Source organism: Hypomesus nipponensis, chromosome 19, assembly GCF_054491055.1.
Source record: "Hypomesus nipponensis isolate SF chromosome 19, ASM5449105v1, whole genome shotgun sequence".
NCBI lineage: Eukaryota > Metazoa > Chordata > Actinopteri > Osmeriformes > Osmeridae > Hypomesus > Hypomesus nipponensis.
This window is the reverse complement of record NC_140379.1, coordinates 16337789-16353961: the sequence shown is the minus strand read 5'-3', so window position 1 is coordinate 16353961 and position 16173 is coordinate 16337789. Positions and strand designations below refer to the sequence as shown.

General features: G+C 54.1%; 1 protein-coding gene across 4 annotated transcripts in view; it reads left to right on the top strand.

Moving 5' to 3' along the window:
* Window positions 1-16173, top strand: part of sbf2 (SET binding factor 2) — a 78821-nt gene that overhangs the window by 48715 nt on the left and 13933 nt on the right. For all 4 annotated transcript variants that reach the window (XM_084682399.1, XM_084682397.1, XM_084682396.1 and 1 more), the window contains 8 exons: window positions 1141-1209; window positions 7866-8036; window positions 8152-8420; window positions 10237-10409; window positions 10737-10810; window positions 13491-13686; window positions 13940-14067; window positions 15596-15771. In XM_084682399.1, the coding sequence (XP_084538525.1) occupies window positions 1141-1209; window positions 7866-8036; window positions 8152-8420; window positions 10237-10409; window positions 10737-10810; window positions 13491-13686; window positions 13940-14067; window positions 15596-15771 (1256 nt within the window). The remainder of the gene's footprint in view (window positions 1-1140; window positions 1210-7865; window positions 8037-8151; window positions 8421-10236; window positions 10410-10736; window positions 10811-13490; window positions 13687-13939; window positions 14068-15595; window positions 15772-16173) is intronic.

Genomic DNA, 16173 nt, shown 5'->3' with positions numbered 1-16173 from the left:
GGTCCCTGCAAGGGTTATCTAACGCATTACCAGATCAAAATCGGCACTGTTGCTTTGACAAGGACGTAAATTAAGTTTCCGGCGGCCATTCTCATTCTCCGAGTTCAACAAATAAATCCTGACAAAGCTCATGTAGATAAGTACTAATTTCCTGTGCGTGAAGCACTTTTGGGTCCGACCTGGGTCCTTTTCTCAGAGGGTTTCTATGGTTTCAATGAAGACCGGTTTCTACATCCTTACCTTATCCTCAGGGTCTATTGTGCTATCTGCCAACAGCAGACTTTTCTCTAATGCTCTATTGAACACCGCCTCAAATGATTTCAAACACCGTGCAGCTACGGTGGATATGATGGAGGTAAAGAGGGGATTTCAACTCTGCTTGAGGAGAAACACCAAATCGGATTATCTGACCAGTTATGAGGCGCTTGACGAATGGACATTGCATTTTATACTGCCAAGACAATTTGTGATTTTCTCAATCCCTCAATGTTCCCAATCATTTCGTAAAATCACTTTTTTGTTGACGTCGATCCCGGATAGGCCCAGCCATGTCATGTGCTTCGAGAAGGCAAAACATGAAATAAATAAATTGGAACATTGTGACAATTGTGTGTCAGTGTGGGTATTATATAAGGCTATTGAAAGCATATGTCTGTTGTGCACAGTTGGACTTGACAGTGAATGATCCTGGCAGGGTCCTATAGAGCACAACCCAGACTGTTATGTAAGGGCGTTTGTCATTATTAGACGCAAGTGGGCGTTTTGTCCCAGTGCTTCTCTGGACTGCGAGCGCATGTTTGGTTGGCGGTCACTGCAGTCTCGGTCTTCTCATCATGGGGTCTTACGGAAATGTAGGCCATAACTGTAAATGGTTTGTAATTACCGTTGAAAACATTTCACTTGAAGGATGGCTATGGCACAAATGACTCCCTTGCTCCAGTTGTTTCGTGAATGATTGAGTCTTTCCTCCCACACGGTCTGTCGTGAGATCGCTTCCCCACGGAGCCTCATCAGTCTTGTTGTGGGTACATGGGTACTGAGTGTACATGCTGGTGCTGAAACATGTCCTGCCCTCTCTTAACCCCTTTCTCTCCCAACCTCCTCCTCTGCTCTCCTCACCTCTCCTCTTGTCACCCCCAGGACTGTTCCAACTCTGAAGAGTACTCCGTTGCCTCCGCCCTCCTGCCCCTGACGACGGCCTTTTACAGGGTGAGTACGTTACCGAGATTCCACAGGGGCCCTCACACACCCACGCACACACACACACACACACACAGAAGGGAACCAGGCTGAAGGCAGCATTTTGACCTGGTGATCATATGACTGTATTAAGGCCAGGAGGCTGGTGCATTCTCCACAGGCAGTGAGGCCTACTGGAGGCCACATTAATAAGCGAGGGGGGGCGGGGGCGGGGGAGGGGGTATGGTAACAGAGAGGCCAGAGTGATGGTAATGGAGAGGGATGAGTGTGTTTCTGTAGTGGTCTTGGCAGGCGGTTTTCTGGTTCTCCCCGTCTGCCGCTGTCTGTTCCCAGGCCAGGTTAGGGGAACAAGGGGTCGGATGTACTAACCCAGCCCCACCACAACCCCCCTGGGCGCCTGGCTGTGGTCAGTGGTTTCCAGCCCCCGTGATCAGCTTGTGGTCGAGATGGAGCGTGGCCACAGCTATGTCCGCGCTGCTCCAGCGTTGCCATGGCGGCAGACACAACGGCCCACAGTGTTGGGTGTTGAGACCCCGGGCCGACTGCGCCCCGCCCTGCCCTCTGGCTGGGCCGGTCTGGGACTCACCCACACTGGGCACGCTGGGGGAACCGTCTGATGTCGGCTGCCATGCTCTCGCTATCTCTCTCTCTCTATTTATCTCTCTCCCTCTATATATATTTCTCTCTCTCTCTCTGTTGCCGACATGTCTCTCTCTTTACATCCTCCATCAGTGCATTGCTGCACATGCAAGGAGAGGAACAGTGCTGGCTACTCTCGTCCAGAGAAGGAGAAAGGTTATATATCCTGGGGGGGGGGGGGGGGGGGGTGCATGGGGGGTTGGGTGGGAGTGCGTGAGGGTTCATAGTGTTAGTCACCCTCCCATATTTGAGAGTGGTCCTGTGTCCCTGACCAATGCTGTGAGCAGAGAAACCTCCATCCCTTTACCTGCTCCCCCCCCCCCCCCCCGTCCTTGGCTCCTCACCCCTTCATTAAGACATCTGAAAGCCATTGGCCTCAAAAACATTTGGATTTCATGGGGGGAGTTTTTTTGTTTTGTTTTTGTTGGTCTTTCCTGTTCCTTCAGTTTACGTAACCTTAAATCTTGATTAGAGGGTTATGCAAAAGGCCCTCGCTGCCTGGCCAGATCTGTGCACTGCACACGGAGCCGCTCCGAGGTGCTGCTCTGAGCAGCGCTGCCTCTGGGGGAGGAAGGTTCCGGAACACGGCGCGTCTCTCCCGGGCGGCCTCACGCTATGGCAGCACGCCTCTCACCATCCAGAGAGCACGCTCTCATCCCCTGGTGGATGATGCTGACGTCACGCAAAATCAAGCAAAACAGAACCGCTACAGAAAAGGTGGAGCCGGACCGACTGGGGTGGGTGGGGGGGGGGGGGGGGGGGTCGGGGGGGTAAGGGTTGGTTGAAATCCAATTCATCTAAGAAGCGATTGACCTAGAGGTTGTCGAGAGCGTTTGGGGCCGTGTGGTACCGTTGGGCGATGCAGTTGATAATCCCACCGTGGCACGAGAGACGTTCCCATCCTGGTTGGAGTGAAGGCCTGTGGGGCCGTTCCACCCCCTGTCCTGCCTCCCGCCCTCCACCCCTCCTCCACGTTCCCCAGCCGCCCTGGACTCCACCACACAGACTGTTATTGGGCTAACCCTAACCCTCTTGAAAGCAGCCCTGGCAGCAGATGAAGGCGATGTAGCGTGGCAGTAAGCTAGTTTCGCAGTCTGGGTATGCTCTTGTAGACAACTGGGACTCTGGGAGATGAAGATGAGAGTTTGGGGTGGGGGGTGGTTAGCAGACAGGGGTCTGAAGGGAAGACCTCCCCTGTAAGACCTCAATATCCCCGAGGATATTGGCGTTGACGTTCGGGTTAAGAGTTGGGTCACATGAACGTCTGTAATGTATTTTGTACTTAATGCATTAGCTGCAATAACACAATCAAGAGCAAATTTGAACACGGCTTCTTTCAAAAGCTTGATTGTATTGAACATGAGTCTTGTGGGTGAGATTAGTTTCATGGGAGAAACTTTTGGTTTCATTGTTCAACAAAGTCATTATACTTAGTGGAGAAACAACATATCTCGATAAGAAGGTTTTTGACTCCAACTCTTAAATCCTGGTTTGACCTGGTGATGACCGCTCGCTGAAGAGGTCAGAGTGACTGACTGCAGTGCTTTGTGGGTTACACTAGGGACAAGGTGGTCGTCGGATCTGGCACAAAGGTATAAGGTGCATGAAAGCACCTTGGCCGAGATTGCAAAACACATACCTGGACACACAAACACTCATTTACGAATACACACACTCACAAATACACATTGCCCACAAAACTTTGTAATCTTCAGAGAAGGACTTAGTTAATCAGTGCTCAAGTGGCTTTGGGTGATTAGTTACTCCCATACCTTGGCTGTAATTGGGTTCTTTACGTAACCACTATAAGCCTGGCTTTGCTTCTGAATGTGAGCAAACCTGTGTACGTTTGAGTGTTCCTATCTTTTGATGTCCTGAGGCTATTCCTAGAGACCCATCTGATGTCCACTCAATACCATGGCTGTCACATGCACCTGTCACTCTGATTACTGACTCACATCTCCACCTAACCTCTGATCTCTCTCTCCCTGTTTGTCTGTCTCTTTCTCTCTCTCTCTCTCTAGCGCCATCTATCTGTCACTCCGTCTGTCGATGTTGTTTTCTTCACATAACAACAAGGGTCAGGACGAGGCAGGGAAGAGAGGATCAGGACTGGAAGAAATTAGGTCAGATGTGCTCCCTCTGGGCCCTGTCTCTGTTTCCCTCCTCGCTTCAGCCTGTCTGGGGGCCGTCTGCCCATGAACCAGCTCCAAACTAACATGCTCCATACACAGTCCTCCTCCACAGAAACATGCATAGGCTAATGTTCTTCCAATCTCAAGTCTAAGATTAGACTGGGTCTTCTACTGTACACAGGCAATGCCAGATCTGGTTCAGAGCTTGGTTTCGGTCAAGCTTGGGTCTAACTAGCTTTGCTCTCCTTGGCCTGGCTTGACAAACTTGACGAGCCTGGGACTGGGTCTGACTTCCACAGAACTTGGAAGACTGTAGTAAAGCTGCGTCAAAGGAGAATTTCCTGTGAACAGCCCACTTGATTTACTGACCGCGCGTGGTTTGTTGGTCAAGTGTTTGAGCTGACGTGCTTCTGTCAGTGAGCCACGTTCTGGAGAGTTCTGCTTTCGCCCCTTCCTTGTGTCTCTGTTTCTCCTAATTGAGTTGTCTAGCTGAAGCCAAACATGGGCATTGAAGTGATTTGTGACCAGGACCTTTTGCCGAGGTGGATGTTTAACTGATGAAACACGATAACCCTGTCAACAGGTTGACGGCTTTGTGTCCAGGTGTTTAGGTTAAGGTCAGGCTGACGTCATCACCCTCGCTAGGTCAAGTTTACCTAGCTAAATCTCAACCTTTTGTTCCGGCCCTACGTTCTCAGTCAGCCGTGAAGCTGCATTGTTCCTCAGAAAGGTCATGTGACGTCCAGGATGGTGTTTACCCAAGGCTCTCGGGGCTACCTGGCTCTTTGTTATTGTACCCTTCAAACTCACTGTTTGACATTTGCACTGCGTCTCCGATCCATCCATTTGGCTTTGTGAAAGAGAAACACTAATTGGATGAGGCAGTGAGTCAGCTGGCCCCCTTTAAACGCGATTCTTGACTCTCAAAGCTTAAGTTTGCTCTGTTTGCATTCTTTCTGCCATAGTTTATGCGTGGAAGGATTTTGAAGGTTTGTCTTGTCAAGCTGTTTTTACGCTCTGTCCCGGTGAGGAGAATGATTTACTGAGTGACCTTCTTGTACCAGGGAGATGGCCGCGGACAGGGCTGTGTTTACCCTGCACCATGGAGGCGACTGTGTTGGCAACGTGTCCCGCTGGTCTTTGGGGCCACGCTTGTCAACATGTGTTTGTTTAACTGGGGTATCTGCTGTAAATACATTGTTTGAATGGAGACATGCTCTTTTGTTTTTCCGGACACAAATGCTTCTCACAATAGTGATGCAGCATGGGCAAACGAATGAAGATTGATTGTGTGCAGGTCGGGATATTGTGTTTCTCCACATTGCATCCTGTGACTTTCAAGGACTTTCAGAGGAATGTCTATTTTCGTATTGAACATCCTGGGATGCTGGATGACTGTCTGCGATACACTTACATAATGTGTTGCCTCTTAACTCGTCATAAGAGTCCAGGAACAGGTCAACCATCAACAGAGTTATAACATATTATACCCCCCCCCCCCCCCCGCCCTCTCTGTTTGTCACCCAACCTTCTGTCTCCCTATGTCCTTCTCTTACACACCCTCTCCCCCTTTCTCTCCCCTCCCTCCTCTTGCTCTCCCTCCTCTCTCTCCCTCCTCTCTCGCTCTCTCTCTCTCTCCCTCCTCTCTCTCTCTTTCTCTCCCTCTCTCTCTCTCTCCCCTCTCTCTCTCTCCCTCCTCTCTCTCTTTCTCTCTCGCTCTCTCAGCCCTGCATTCCTCCTCTGTATTTAACAATGCAGTCCTCCTGGTGTCTTCTTCCCTCCCACTATCACTCTCCCTCTCCCCCCTGTCTCCCTCCATATGTCTGCTCTACATCTGTGTGTCTGTGCAGAGCCCTTGGTCCCAGACCCAGGCTGCTATCAGAATGTGGGGAGCTGGCTGCGGTCAATCTGACCCAAACACACACACACACCTTTGCCAATATATTGCCATAGCACATGACAGGGAGCAAGACAAATGTTATATTATTCCCCCTTAGTGCCCATTAGTCTTGGAGTATCAACAGTCCTAACCCAGAGGTTGTGTTAAGCGAATATTTTCAAAATAACGAGAAAGTCTTAACGCAACCTCTGGTCCTACTCGCAACTCTCGCCTGCACCTTCTTCTGTGTGTTATACGGCTCCTTCCTCGTACAGAGTCTAGACTCTGTAATCCACTCAAGTCCTCGAGACAAGTCCATTAGCTCGGGCACAGGCAGCTTTAGCTTTGGCTCCACGGCCCGGTCGGCGGCGGGGAAGGCCTGCGCTCGGGGCTGATTTGTCAGCGACAGCCCCGCAGCCCCCGGCCAGCTTCCTGCTCCCTGAATGACTGAGTGGCTGCTAGCGTCCAGGGGCAGGACACGGTGTTCCACTGGCGGGAGCCAAGCTCATGCATATGAAAGTGTTCCTGTCCGCGGAGGCGAGAGAAACGACGTCCAGACGAGCCGTCACATGAGCGTCGGGGCTCCTTGATTTCCCGGATAGTGGAAACGCCGCTCTTTCGGAAGGATTTCCGCGTGCACATGTCGGGGTTGGAGGGATGTGCCGGAGGCCGCACTGCGGAGCGGCGGCTTAGCGGGGGGGCGGTGTTCTGCTTACGGGAGTGAGGGACCGGTGATGCTGCTGGGGGAGAATCTTGGAGAGGTAGAGGGAGAGAGAGAAAGGTGAACTCCATACTGTATCCTGTGTGGAACAAAGATGGTTTTAGACCGGCATCTACCTCTCAAATGCCCCCCCTCCTTCCCCCCACTGCCATGGTCACCCAGCTCAACCCCGGGCAACCCTCCGGTGTGGCTGGGCCCAGCAGGGAGCCTCCATTGCTGGGGGAAGGAGCCATGTCTGTTCCCCCTGTCTGGCGTCCACAGTAGCTGGGCTGCTGCTGGCCACTGGCGGGGTTGAAACCATTGTGAGCCATAACAGAAAAAGCAGTGCGGTTTATTGTATCAGACTCGGAGGGATAGAAATGAAACACTAATCTAATAAGAGGCTTGAGAGTGTCTACTGAGAGCCACATGGCTCTGAGGCTCGGCTCTGCTGGGGGGGGGGGGGGGGGGTCTAAAAGTTTGGCAGGCCAAGGTGGGTGAGGAGGCAGAGGATGGCAGAGGGGGGAGAGGGGGGAGGTGGTCCAAGGTCGAGGGGAGGGGGTTGGGGGTTGAGGAGGAGTTGAGGGGGTGACTTGTTCACAGCTGGTCCTGTGCCATGTTGGCCCAGCGCGCCCCTCGGCCCAGGCCGTGGAGGTGTCCCTTTGTTGCCTCGCCTTCACTGGTGTTTATGTCTAGAGCCGCTGGGAGCGAGGAACAGCCTTCATGGCTTTAACAGAGTGCTGCTGGTTCCCTCCAGGCGTGGTATGCAAACAGCAGGTGTCTCTGAACTGCTCTAACCATGGAAAAACAGCAGGAGCCTGTTTTTCAACAGAGACAAAGAGAGGGACGGAGAAAGACAGAGAAGGAAACAGACAGTGGGAGTGCGCAAGAGTGAGGGAGAAAAAGCGAGAGAGTGTGAGAGAGAGTGAGAGAGATATATATCCACTTTGGGAGTGGGAATAGAAGTCTTGGTGTGGGGTCTAATGTGCTGAAAAACGTATGACCCACGAGAAGTGATTGATTACATTAGAGACCTTTTGGCAGCTTTGTGTTGTTTTCCTATTTTCACCAGGGTTTTAATGTTCTCCTTTACAAGCTCTCCTCTTTGCAGCCCAGTTAGTTTCACGAGTTGTGAAAGAGTAAGGCCAAGCTTCTCTTACAGGGACCCTTCATACACAGATACTCAGCAAACTGGGACTGTCCGGTCTGGCTTCCCAGAGCCTGACTCAGCTGCTTGTTGAAAAACCTTCTGCTCTGCAGTTTTTCCACATGTGAAAAAAAAACCTCTCTCTCCCTGCTTGTTTGGTTGCAGAAACTGGTGGTGGGAGTGAGCCAGTTTGCGTACACCTGTGTCCAGGACCACCCTATCTGGACCAATCAGCAGTTCTGGGAGTCCACCTTCTACGGCGAGGTCCAGAACCAGATCAGAGCTCTGTACCTCACCACCTCAGAAGAGAAACAAGGGATCACTGCCAGGCTCAAGGTGAGAGAACCAGGCTCCCTTTCTCTCCACAGTGCTTTGTCTCCAGTATGGAGAATGGAGCCGTTTGAAATACGACATTCTTGATCTTTGATCTTCCCACGTCGACCCCGCGCAGGAGCAGGAAGCGCAGCCGGCCGCCGGTCCGTCCGAGCGGACAGCCATGGACCTGGCGGCGGAGCAGCTGCGGGCCTGGCCGGCCCTGAGCAAGGAGAAGCAGCAGGAGCTGGTGAAGAACGAGGAGAGCACCGTGTTCAGCCAGGCCATCCACTACGCCAGCCTCATGGTCTACCTGCTGGTGCCTCTGGACACCAGCAAGAACAAGCTGCTGCGGAGCGCCCCAGCCACCGACTGGGAGAGCGGCAGCAACAGCATAGTCACCAACAGGCAAGCACGCATGGGCCCAGCGACACACACAGGGATTTATGGACTTTCTTTGAGTTTAACGTGTTTTTGTTGTTTTGCTTCTCGGTATAGCAGGTCTGATATAACAGATATCGAGTTTATCTAGCCATTCGTAACAATGACTGTACAAGGGCAGGTACACTGGACTTACTTTCCACAGTCTCCTAGCCGTCCAATCCAAGCTGTAGTCATTGGTCCGACACCATGGTCAGGCGCATGAGGTGAGATGTTGTGGACAAATCGGGGAGATATCTGGAGGAGAGAACCTGATGGGGAAACGGTTTGTTCTGTATGCTGTTTTGGTTAGGGAGTACTTGTTCCTCCCTGAGTAAGGCGCTGAGGCGTGCGTGGGTGGAAATGGCTTCCCCCACTGGATATCTGATAGCCTCCTCTCTGGCCAGATGGAGCACGACACCTCCTCTGGATCCAGCCTACATCCTTCCGACTGGCCCTCATTGACTCATCACACACTGGAGTGCTGCCTCATCTCTGCTAGGGTGTTTAAAACACACAGGGCTTCTGCAGGAGGGGGGTAACACCACACTCAACCAAGAGCAACACAAATGGCAGTGAAAAGGATTCGCGGTGTTCAGCAGTAGCTGTAAAGTGAAACGAGTCTGGAAACTTCTCTCACCTGGGGGTCTTTTTTCTCCGAAACGGGTGGAAGGACCTGCCAAGGCTGAACAGTAGCTATCTCCAGATCCTGTGCTTCCCCGACGACCCTCCTGCTGGTCTCTCCGCAGCACAGTAGCACATAGTGAACTTCGACCAAGCTACTGAGAATGCGAGGCACTCCGCCAGTTTACAAAGGCTAGCGAGTACACCATGGCATACCGACGTCTCTTAAAAACTACATGCCCCACGATGAATGTCTTTCGAGATGCGGGAGCGAGGCAGAGGCCACATTCTTGTATGTTGTTGTTGTTGTATTTTTCCTTTCAAAGAATGTTTGTACGTTGTTTCCCCAGACTTGTTGTGTTCCTCTGAGAGGACTTCTGGCTCTCATCTGTGGGTTTGTAAACTCTGTGGAATGCTTACATCACTGTCCCATGTGACTCGTGTAGCGTTGCCAGGACGCCTTGAACCCGGGCCCTGGCATCTCAGCCCACCTCCGACCAGACCGCTAACGTGCCACAAACGCACCTTAATGTTCCCCTCTCACACTCTGCCCGCCTTTTGTAACATGCGTAACCATAGGCGCCGAGACCGTGGCTGCTCCAGAGCTCGAGCACAATACTGAGCAGACTGCCGGTAGGTTACATGGGGGTCAGGTGGCTGAGCGGTTAGGGAATCAGACTACTAATGAGAAGGTTGTCGGTTCGATTCCCAGCTGTGCCATGACGTTGTGTCCTTGGGCGAAGCACTTCATCCTACTTGCCTCGGGGGGAATGTCCCTGTACTTACTGTAACTCGCTCTGGATAAGAGCATCTGCTAAATAAACTAAATTAAATGTACATTTATTGAAAATTAAACATGGCAGTTGGTGCTAAGTGGAACGTCTGTCATAGTGTGATGGGTTATGTCGCTGAGGTGGCATTGATTCTTAATTTCTGACGAAGCTGATTGCGTGATTACTGGTTACGTGTCAGTTCAACTGGCGTGTGGTTTTGTCGGCCGCTGTTCATTTCCCTAGGTTCTGAAATGCAAAATGTTTTTGACTATTTTTTTTTTCCGTGTTTTCCACGGAGGAAAACATAAATCGGCGCCTCTCTGCCTACTGTATCATCCCATTCAACTACAAGTAACTCACTGGCCCTAATGTGTGTGTGTGTGTGTGTGTGCGTGCGCGTCGTGCAGTATTGCCGGCAGCGTGGCCGAGAGCTTCGACACCGAGAGCGGCTTCGAGGACTCGGAGAACAGCGACGTGGCTAACTCCGTGGTGAGGTTCGTGGCCCGCTTCATCGATAAGGTGTGCACCGAGAGCGGCGTGACCCAGGACCACATCAAGAGCCTGCACAGCATGATCCCAGGTAAACCCTCAGGGAACCCAGCCCGACCCCCCCCGGGGGGTCACACGTCCTCAATCGTCCTGGAACGAGGACCCGCTGTCCTCGTTCTGTCGGCTTTCCGGTGGTAACTTATATCGGCCCCATCTTTAAAAGCCAAAGGGCGACTGGGAGGGTATTTTGGTCCCAAAACCCACAGCGCTTAGGGAGATTACCGTATCTCCTGACATAAAAAGGGTGGCCTTTAATCTGTAAACACAGGCTGTGCTCGTAAGTAGGTGTGTGTTTCTAGGTGGGGCACCGGGCTAATATGTACTCCCCCCCCTCCCCCCCCCCCCCCCCCCCCCCCAGGCATTGTGGCCATGCAGATGGAGACTCTGGAGGCGGTCCACAGGGAGAGCAGGAGGCTGCCCCCCATTCACAAGGTGAGGCTGCCCTGCACCGGACGCGCACCACACGCACACACTGTCACACGCAACACCCCTCCCTCCCACCTCTGCGGGCTGCAGCATGCTCCTATTTCTCCAGATGCGACCCGCCTGTGACTGGGAGACGTCGCTCTCGCAGGTCCAGGTGGAGTTCGTCATTTGGGGCATGAACTTGCTCTGTGAGACCCAGGCCCAGAGCGTCATGGCTAGCTGAAGGTCACGTCTACTCTGAGGGCGCTTTGCATCCAGCCCCGCCGAGACTGTCGTTCTGTTGGTAGTTGCCTTATCTTTTATCACAGCCGACGCTTGATAAGCGCTTTCTTTCCCACACATGCACACACACACACACACAAACCAAATGGTTGTTCCCATGAGCAACTGGCCCCCCTGTAACCTGTGTGTCTGTGCGTGCCTGTGAGTGTATATGAGCATGCGTGTTTGTTAGTGTCAGGCCTGGTGTGTGTGTGTGTGTGACGATCTCAGCCGAGGACAGCAGCGCTGTGTAAACAGCAGCAGGAGTGATCCTGGTGGGCCATAAGCAGCACAAGAGCTGAGGAGCTGTCCCCCCAGCCTGCTGCCCCCCCAGCCTGCTGCCCCCAGCCTGCTGCCCCCAGCCTGCTGCCCCCAGCCTGCTGCCCCCAGCCTGCTACCCCCCATCCTGCTGCCTGCTGCCCCCCCCAGCCTGCTGCCCCCAGCCTGCTGTCCCCAGCCTGCTGCCTGCTGCCCCCAGCCTGCTGTCCCCAGCCTGCTGCCTGCTGCCCCCCAGCCTGCTGCCCCCCCAGCCTGCTGCCCCCAGCCTGCTGCCCCCCCAGCCTGCTGCCCCCCAGCCTGCTGCCCCCCAGCCTGCTGCCCCCCCAGCCTGCTGCCCCCCCAGCCTGCTGCCTGCTGCCCCCCCCAGCCTGCTGCCCCCAGCCTGCTGTCCCCAGCCTGCTGCCTGCTGCCCCCCAGCCTGCTGCCCCCCCAGCCTGCTGCCCCCAGCCTGCTGTCCCCAGCCTGCTGCCTGCTGCCCCCCCAGCCTGCTGCCCCCCAGCCTGCTGCCCCCCAGCCTGCTGCCCCCCCAGCCTGCTGCCCCCAGCCTGCTGCCCCCAGCCTGCTGCCCCCAGCCTGCTCCCCCCAGCCTGCTGCCCCCCAACCTGCTGCCCCCAGCCTACTGCCCCCAGCCTGCTCACCCCAGCCTGCTGCCCCCAGCCTGCTGCCCCATGCTACTACTCTGGCTGGTGATTCAGTGTTGTTATTAAGGCTGAGGTGGAACATTCACTCCTGACTGGTAGCTTGAGGCAGTGACTAAGTGCTAAGTGCTGTTGGTCGTGTTCCTGGTCTCTGGGGTTGCCGGGCCGTCTGGGTTTGTGTGCACAGTATGTGGGTGTATGTACAGTGTATGTATAGTAGGCGTGTGTGTGTGTGGGCTCGTGTTTGATGCGGACTGTAGGAGTGCTGTCCAGCTGGCAGCCTTGGCAAGGCGGGACCCACACTGTCTTTATCAGAGCTTTCTGTGGCCCCGGGCTGGGCCTTCACGGGGCCCTGCTCCCCCGGCTCCTACCCCCACCGCTGGGCCTGGCCAACCCTGGGATGGGGGGAGAGACTGATCCCACCCTGGTTCTCCTCACCACGGTGGAGGTGGGGGTGGACAGCATTGAGCTGGTGAGAAGCTCCAGACCTCCTCCACGCTCCTCTCTCTCTGTGTTTCTGGAGGCTGTCCGCACAGCAGCAGTGCTGGGGGTCGGAAAACGCATCCACCCCCCCAGAGCGGTCTCGACCACGGCCTCCTCCCCTGCAGCCTGTGCCGTCTCCCTGACACACACACACACACAGGAGTGGCGGACCGAGCCGTGAGCGCTTCCCTGTTCAGGAGGAAAGCCTCCCCGCCCCCCCCCCCAGGTTGCAGAGATGTGGACCAGGTGGAGCCCCATCTGCTGTCGCTCAGCTGGGGGGCTGGGTGTGTGGAGGGGGGGAGGTGAGGGGGTAGGGGGGGGTGTAGGATGGGGGGGTAATGAGGGGGGCTCAGACACCTGCATGCCGCTGGCCTCACCAACACCCCCTTTTGCTGTTTTCAGACTTCCAGACTTGATTGCGTTACTCGGCTCGGATGTTGCGGCAACATCGGTTCCTGCATTTTTGTCGAGATATTAATGTTGTTGTTGTTGGGGTGGGGGTGGAGGGGGGGGGGTCACTGAGGAGATACTGTGCAGCCTGCAGTCACTGTCCATGTGGTTCACATTGAACTACGAATCATGTATCAAAAATTACATTGGGAGTGGAATAATTATTAATAGAAATATGTAGAAAGAACGACTTGTTCTCCAGAACCGTTTAGTTTACATCTGGTCATTATCTTCCTCAGAGCCCAGAGTACAAGACATGGCTTCCTTGGCCCTGGATCAGTGGATGTAAACCCTGGCATGCTGATTGACCATTATAGTGTGTGGATGCGCTAAAGTGTTTTATGAGATGTTGCGGTGGTGTGACAGGGTATATGCGTGACCTGCTGATGTCCTAGCCAATACGCTGAGTGTGTGAGTGTGTGTGTGTTGGGGGGGGACGGGGACGTGCATACGTGCATGTGTCTGTGTTTTTCCAGGCCTTTGTTCACATACCCATGCATGTCTGTGTGGATACAAGGCCTGTGTACTGCTTGTGCAGTCAGCGTAACCTCCGTGACCTTTTGCCCCCCCCGCAGCCTAAGATCCTTCGTCCGGTGCTGCTCCCGGGGGAAGAGTTTGTGTCGGAGGGGCTGCGGGTGGTCCTGGACCCCGATGGACGGGAGGAGGCCACAGGGGGGCTCCTGGGGGGGCCTCACATCCTCCCAGCAGAGGGAGCCCTCTTCCTCACCACCTACCGCATCATCTTCAAGGGCGCCCCCCACGACCCGCTAGGTAGGCTTTCTGCTCTGTGCGTCCCTGTCCTCGCTATTAGCACTAGCATCCCCTGTAGAAGTCTCTAGAAATGGCCGGAGGTTGAACATGTGTCCTTCAGCAGTGAGTCCTGCCTGGAGTATGAACCTCCAAGCTGGAGGTTGGGAGGGTTGGTTGAGTGTTGCTGCGTGGGTGGGGGGGAGGGGGGGGGGGGTGAGGGAGGTGTTGGGTCTCTGTGAGCTGTGAGGTCTAAGGTGTGTCTCTGTGTGAGCAGTGGGGGAGCAGGTGGTCATCAGGAGCTTCCCAGTGTCCACCCTGACCAAGGACAAGAAGATCAGCATCCAGAACCTTCTGCAGCAGCACATGCAGGAGAGGCTGCAGCTCCGTTCTGCCACCTTCCAGGTACACCACCACACCACAACACCACCACACCACCACACCACCACCACCCCACCACCACCCCACCACCACCCCACCACCACCACACCACCACCCCACCACCACCACACCACACCACCACATCACACCACCACACCACCACCACACCAACACCCCACCACCACCACACCACACCACCACAGCACCACCACAGCACCACCACAACCACCACCACCACCACCACACCACCACACCACCACCACACCACACCACCACACCACCACCACACCACCACCTCACCACCACCTCACCACCACCACACCACCACCTCACCACCACCACCACCTCACCACCACCACCACCTCACCACCACCACCACCACACCACCACCACCACCACACCACCACCACCACCACACCACCACCACAACCACCACCACCACACAATCCTAATGATAAGGATTTTAAGGATGATTATCCCTTGAGGCGGCATGTTTGATTTTTCCTGAACATTATTGAGTACATTCATAGAGCAAATTGAAAACTCAGCTCGGTGCGTGAGGGGTTCTTCTGTAATTGACTCCACACTGTGACTGGCAGAATTTTCAAGAAGTGCCCATATATTCCTGTGGAAGTTGTGACATCTGACCCCCCTGGCTGAGCGGTTAGGGAATCGGGCTATTAATCAGAAGGTTGCCGGTTCGATTCCCAACCTTGAAAAATTATGTTGTGTCTATGGGCAAGGCGCTTCACCCTACTTGCCTTGGGGGAATGACTCTGTACTTACTGTAAGTCGCTCTTGATAAAAGCATCTGCTAAATGACTAAATGTAAATGTAATGTAAATGTTCCAGATTCCCAACCTACATCCGCCTTGATATTATTACATTCCTTGAAAGTAACCTTGTATAATGGTATGTTGAGTTAAGAGTTAAGGAAGAACCCCAAAAAATGAGATGTACGCGACGTAGCACATGGTTTTGGTCTTTCACAATTCATGAAGTGTTGTAAAGTTTTTATGGTTCATTCCTATCTTTTTAGTAACAGGGACAATAAAAAGCTCTGTGTTTGCAGAGGGGGGGTCACTTGGCTTGCCTGTGTGTGTGTGTGTGTGTTTTCATGTGTGAGTTGTGTGTTAACCCTGGCCAGCGCATGTGTCTGGGCTCCATTATCAGAGCCCTGAGAGGTGCAGTCCACGGGGGATCCCTGAGGGGGGTCAGATGTGTGCTCAGGGTGGATGGGGGGTGTGGGGGGAGGGGAGGGGGTGTCAGAGGGAGGATGAGCCCCAGCCTCACCCATGGAAGATGTTCTGTGAGAAATATGCGGATTCTTCCATTCCGTACATTCTGTTTCGGACACTAAAGCGCTTGCTAAAATCGCTGTTTGCTGCACATGTTTTTTGGCTTTAGAGAAGTCCATTACAGCAGACCTTCTCATTCATGGTTCTAATATTTTCAGCTGTTCCACGATGGGTCTGGGATGTGAGCTGTTAGTGATGGTTGCTCCACCTCCCTCATCTTCTCCCTCTGCCCCCCCCCCCCCCCCCCCCCGTAGCTGATCAAGGTGGCCTTCGATGAGGAGGTGAGCTCCGAGATGGTGGAGATCTTCAGGAAGCACCTCCAGAGAATCCGTTACCCACAATCCATCTTCAGTGTGTTTGCCTTCGCGGCCGGTCAGACAGCCCCTCAACTGATCCTCCCCAAACAGAAAGAGAGGAACACAGGCTTCAGGTCAGCCCTGCCTCTACCTCCACCCTCTACCTCCACCCTCTACCTCCACTCTCTGCCTCCACTCTCTACCTCCATCCTCTACCTCCACCTTGTACCTCCACTCTCTACACCCACCCTCTACCTCCACTCTCTACCTCCACTCTTTATCTCCACTCTCTGCCTCCACTCTCTACCTCCATCCTCTACCTCCACCTTGTACCTCCACTCTCTACCCCCACCCTCTACCTCCACTCTCTACCTCCACTCTTTATCTCCACTTTCTACCTCCACCTTCTACCTCCACCCTCTACCTCCACTCTCTGCCTCCACTCTCTACCTCCATCCTCTACCTCCACCTTGTACCTCCACTCTCTACCCCCACCCTCTACCTCCACTCTCTACCTCCACTCTTTATCTCCACTT